The sequence below is a fragment of the Mauremys reevesii genome, linkage group 14 (assembly GCF_016161935.1).
Source record: "Mauremys reevesii isolate NIE-2019 linkage group 14, ASM1616193v1, whole genome shotgun sequence".
Taxonomy (NCBI): domain Eukaryota; kingdom Metazoa; phylum Chordata; order Testudines; family Geoemydidae; genus Mauremys; species Mauremys reevesii.
Genome location: NC_052636.1, coordinates 14,362,340 through 14,367,686, shown reverse-complemented (window position 1 = coordinate 14,367,686; position 5,347 = coordinate 14,362,340). Strand labels below are relative to the sequence as shown.

Below are 5,347 nucleotides of genomic sequence, written 5' to 3'. Positions count from 1 at the left end.
GAACCCAGGCATCCTGGCTCCCAGCCCCCCCTGCTCTAACCCATCAGCCCCCACTCCCCTCCCAGAGCCGGGGAGAGAACCCAGGCGTCCTGGCTCCCAGCCCCCCCCGCTCTAACCCACCAGCCCCCACTCCCCTCCCAGAGCCGGGGAGAGAACCCAGGCGTCCTGGCTCCCAGCCCCCCCTGCTCTAACCACCAGCCCCCACTCCCCTCCCACCGATTCTCCTCTCCCTCCACCAGCGTCGCTCCATCCACCATGCGCCGCTATTAACGTGCTTCAGTTTCATTTCACCCCTAAACGAGGTTTATACCAACAAGGGCACAACGCTGGGGTCGGGCAGAGGCGGCAGCAGCGGGAGTTGTTGGTTTTTTGGTAGGACCTACCACAATAAGGGAAGCAGCTAGTTTTAAAGGCATAGGGACCCCTCTGGACTGAAGAGGGATGAGTCCTACTGCTACAAATTGAGAGGGGAGTTCCAATCCAGCCCCATGGCAAGGACTGGCTGGCTCAGGGGGGCAGGGAATGGGGCAGGGGGCCTGTCCCCTCTAGGGGGCGCCGGCTTCCACCCGGCCCCAGGGCGGGGACTGGCTGGCTCCGGGGGGCGGGGAATGGGGCAGGGGGCCTGTCCCCTCTAGGGGGCGCTGGCTCCTCCCCGGCCCCAGGGCGGGGACTGGCTGGCTCAGGGGGGCAGGGAATGGGGCAGGGGCCTGTCCCCTCTAGGGGGCGCTAGTGCCCATCCACCCTTCCTTTATGGAAGTCTATTCCCATGCCATGGCGGGGGGGGGGGTTAGGGACGGTGGTGGGGGGCCTGGCATGGGTGCAGTGGGGAGGGGGGACAAGACAGCCCCCCCCCTTCTCGCCGGACAGATACCAACCCCATCAAAAGCCCCACTGGCCCCATTCCCGGCCACAGCCACAACCCTGGGCGGGGGCACGCGGCCGCGCTCCTGGGTAGCTCCCCACACAGTGGCGCCCGGGTCGGTTCTCTGTCACAGATCTCGCTGAAGGTCCCGCCGGGAGGCACAGATCCAAGGGTCCATTTGGGGGCGGGGGGAGCCCCACATCCCCCCCCACACACACACACTCAGTTTTCACACGTCCAGGTCGTCGTCCGGATCCTCTTCGTCCAGGTCGTCCGCGGCGTCCGGTTCGTAGTAGATCTTCCCGCCACTGGTCGAGGCCTCCAACAGGGACGACTTCCTACCACAGGGAGGGATTTGGGGGGGGGTCAGCTCCCATGGAACTAGAGATCGGGCGGGGGCAGAGGAGGGATGGCTGGGGGCAGGATGGGGGGAGGAGAGGCAGCAGAGAGAGACAGCAGAGGGGGAGGGGAGGCCAGGAGGTAATTTGTGGGTATTAGGGGCAGAAAGGAGGTGGGGTGTCCAGAGGTGCAGAGCAGAGGCAGGGGCATCTGCCCCGGGGTGCAGAGCAAAGTGGGGGTGTCAGGGCGTCTTCCGGGGCGCACAGAGGAGAGGCAGGAGTTGTCCAGAGGGCATCTCCTGGGGAGGTGCAGAGCAGAGGGAGTTGATGGGGTATCCCGCGGGTGCAGAGCGGAGGTGGGGGGGCGTCTCCTCTGGGGGGGGTGCCAAGGGGAGGCGGGGGGCATGCACCCCACTCACTGTTGGGCGCTGACGTGGCAGGGCAGCGGCATCCCGTCCCGGGCCCGGCGCTCCGTGTCCGACAGCCGCAGGTTGAAGGTTAGGTTGGCGGCAGGGTCCACCTGGCCGGGGAGATGCCCGTCACACACACTGCGGGGGGGCCCCCCCCCAGTATGAGTCCCCCCATGGGGTCACCTCCCTCCATGGGGGAGACAGCTTGGCTAGAGGGGGCCCACAGCGGAGATAGGGGATCTCTGCAGAGCCCCCCCCAACCCTACCCCCCAATCAGTGCCCCCAATAACCCCAACACCCCCATCCCCTACCCCACAAACCCCCACTACCCTGTCCCTGAACCGCACCCCAGATCCCCATCCCCTGAGACACCCCACAACCCCAACCAGCACCCCCAGGACCTCCAAATCCTCCCATCCCCAAATGAGCACCCCCAATTGGTGCCCCTGGGAGGTCCAGTTCCCCATTCTGCTGCCCCCAGATCCCTGACCCCACCCAGCCCCTCAGATCTCTGCTAACTCCCACGCCCCTCACCTGTGAGATCCTCCATCCCACCCCCCTAACCTGCCCCCCAAACCCCCCCACCTTACACCCCCACAGTGCCGGGGGGGCAGCTAAGCTTGGATTTCGAAAGGAACAGAGTTTGGGGTGCTCCGGTGTCCAGATACCTGCGGATCCCCCCACCCCACTGCCGTCTAACCGGGGCCCCCCAGCTCCATAAGGAAAGGGAGGGGGGGTCATACCGTGGAGTGGGGGTCGGCGTCCTCATCTCGGGGCACACTCCCCGTGGGCTTCCCAAGGGCTTTTGGGGTGAAGCCGGCCAGGACGGTGAAATATTCCTCCTGTGGGGGGGAGGAGGATGAGACAGAACCAACCCCCCCAGATTGGCACCTGCTGCCCCCCCAGCCTCAAAGGGGGGCTGTCGCCCCTTCCATACAACTCCCTTCCCACTGCCCACCCAGCTGGTAAGATACCCCGACCCGTCCGAGACCCCCCTCCCCTCCATAACCCCCCCACTGTCCTTTCATCTGGGGGGGCCATTGCCCCCCAATATCCACCCCTCACCGCCCTGCCCTCCCCCCACACACACCCCGATCTGGGTGTCTCCGCCTGCCTTCCCCCACCTTTTTGAGGACCTTCCCGGTCCCCTTACGCTGCAGCATGGAGGCCAGACGGGGGGCGTCCCCCCCACTCCCCACGCCCTCGGGGGCCGGCCCCACCCCCACCACGGCTCGGGCCAGGGAGCGGAGGGTCTCCACCAGGCCCGGGGGGTGCAGGTCTTCGTGAAGCAAGGCCAGGATCCTTGTCACCTGCAGGCCTGAGCGGGGAGGGAAGGGAGAGGTCAGACACCCCCACACCACCCAGAGCCGGGAGGGAACCCAGGAGTCCTGGCTCCCAGCCCCCTCCGCTCTACCCCACCAGTCCTCACTCCCCTCCCAGAGCCAGGGAGAGAACCCAGGAGTCCTGGCTCCCAGCCCCCCTGCTCTAACCCACCAGCCCCCACTCCCCTCCCAGCGCTGGGGAGAGAACCCAGGAGTCCTGGCTCCCAGCCCCCCCTGCTCTAACCCACCAGTCCCCCCTCCCCTCCCCGAGCCAGGGAGAGAACCCAGGCGTCCTGGCTCCCAACCCCCACTGCTCTAACCCACCAGCCCCCACTCCCCTCCCCGAGCCGGGGCGAGAACCCAGGAGTCCTGGCTCCCAGCCCCCACTGCTCCAACTCACCAGCCCCACTCCTCCCAGAGCCGGGAGAGAGAACCCAGGAGTCCTGGCTCCCAGCCCCCCCTGCTCTAACCCACCAGCCCCCACTCCCCTCCCAGAGCCAGGGAGAGAACCCAGGAGTCCTGGCTCCCAGCCTCCCTGCTCTAACCCACCAGCCCTCACTCCCCTCCCAGAGCCGGGAGAGAACCCAGGAGTCCTGGCTCCCAGCCCCCCCGGGGAGTCCACACCTGCGCTGGCAGCCGCCCTCGGGATCCGTCCCAGCGTCTGGCAGACGGCGGGCAGAGGCTGGCGCAGCAGAAGCCAGCTGAGCGAGTCCAGGACGACGGCGGCAGGTCCGGCGGGTCCCCGGGCCAGGCGCCCCGCCACCCCCAGCGCCGTGAACTCCTCCGCCCCGAAGCCCCCGGCCTCCCCGGTCCAGCGCAGGGGGTCTGTGAAGCCATCCTGATAACACAACCTGGGGGGGAGGTCAAAGGTCAACCCAGGGAGTTCGTTACGGGAGGGGGCAGCTGTAACCGACGCGCCGCTGCCTGAGTCTGCCGAGAGCCTGAGCCCGGTGCGTCAATAGCGGGCAGCTACCCTGTGCCTCTGGCCCCACTTATTGGGGAGGGAGGGGTCTTGGCTTGGGGGGCAGGACTCACCGCACGGTCACCTCGGGGTCAAAGCCGGCCCGGAACTCTTCCTCGGGGATTTCGAAGCCGAAAACGTGGACGGATTCCCCCCTGGAAGCACAAAGGGGAGACGGGGCAGGGATGAGCCACGAGCGTAGGGGAGCCGCAGGCCACAAGGGGGCGCTGGGGATCAAGGGGGCAATTGTGGGTTATGGGGGGGAGCACCCAGCAGCACCCCTCCCCCGCCAGGGGAAGGCCAGGAGACGGCAGGCCGTGTGCCGGCAGGGGGCGTGCGTCTCAGCCACCCCACGGTTGGGGGGGGCAATGGGGCTGCTGGGGGGAGGGGGGGCACTGCACCCACCTGTGCGCCGAAGCTGCCACAAAGGTCTTGAGCAGGCTGCGGCCCTCGCACTCGGCGGTGTCTGCGGCGAAAGGCCCCGGGGCCGGTGAGACGGGGATCGCTCTCCCCCCCCATTGGGAAATACAAAGACCCCGCTCCCTCTCTGACCCCCCTGCCCTTCCAGCTCCCCACAAGCCTCCCCCGCCGCCGCCCAGCTCTCCCTGCTCCTCCCACCCCGGCCCTGCCAGGTTCCCTCTGCTTCCCCCGGCTCCCCTCCTCCCCAGCTCCCTCCTCCTCCTCTCTAGATTCCCCCTCGCCCAGGCTCCCCCTCCCCCCTCCCCAGATCCCCCTATTGCTCCTCCTTCCTCCCTCCCCAGCTCCCCCACCTCCCCTTTCCCCCATTGCTCCCCTCCCCCAGTTCCCCCTCCCCATTGCTCCCCTTCCTCCCCAGTTCCCCCCTCCTCCCAGCTCCCCCATTGCTCCCCTCCCCAGCTCCCCCTCCCCCATTGCTCCCCTCCTCCTCCTCCCTCCCCAGCTCCCCATTGCTCCCTCCTTCCTCTCCCCCAGCTCCCCCATTGCTCCCCTCCCCCAGTTCCCCTCCCCAGTTCCCCTCCCCATTGCTCCCCCTTCCTCCCCAGCTCCCCCATTGCTCCCCTTCCTCCCTCCCCCAGCTCCTCCCCATTGCTCCCCCATTACTCCCCAGCTCCCCCAACTCCTCCTCCTCCTCCCCAGTTCCCCTTGCTCCCTCCTTCCTCTCCCCCCAGCTCCCCCTCCCCCATTGCTCCCCCCTCACCCTGGATGAGGACGAGCCCCCCCGTTGACCCAGCCACCAGCTCGCCCAGCATCCCACCCCCTCCTCCCCCCGCCCCTCTGCGCCGGCGCCTCCCTATGACCTCACCGTACGGCAACAGTCCCTGCGCACGGAGCGGGAGGCCCTCCCCTGGGCGGCGCCATGTTGGGACGCAGGCGACACACCCGCTGCCTGCTCAATAAAAATGGTGGGGGAGGGGGCGGCAACAGAGGGTTTAGGCAGCCCCTCATGACACCTTGGGGGTGGGGGAGGGACGAGG

The 5,347-nt window shown here is 68.1% G+C and overlaps 1 protein-coding gene across 1 annotated transcript; it reads right to left on the bottom strand.

The window, feature by feature from the left end:
* Positions 1–330: 330 nt before the first annotated feature.
* Positions 331–5,134, bottom strand: ELP5 (elongator acetyltransferase complex subunit 5). Its single transcript, XM_039499998.1, has 8 exons — positions 5,071–5,134; positions 4,299–4,359; positions 3,968–4,048; positions 3,557–3,783; positions 2,735–2,928; positions 2,354–2,452; positions 1,620–1,720; positions 331–1,200 (listed from the first exon to the last, which is right to left on the bottom strand). The coding sequence occupies exons 1-8, from the start codon at positions 5,120–5,122 to the stop codon at positions 1,092–1,094; spliced, it is 924 nt and encodes a 307-aa protein (XP_039355932.1). The 5' UTR covers positions 5,123–5,134; the 3' UTR covers positions 331–1,091.
* Between the last annotated feature and the right edge of the window lie 213 nt (positions 5,135–5,347).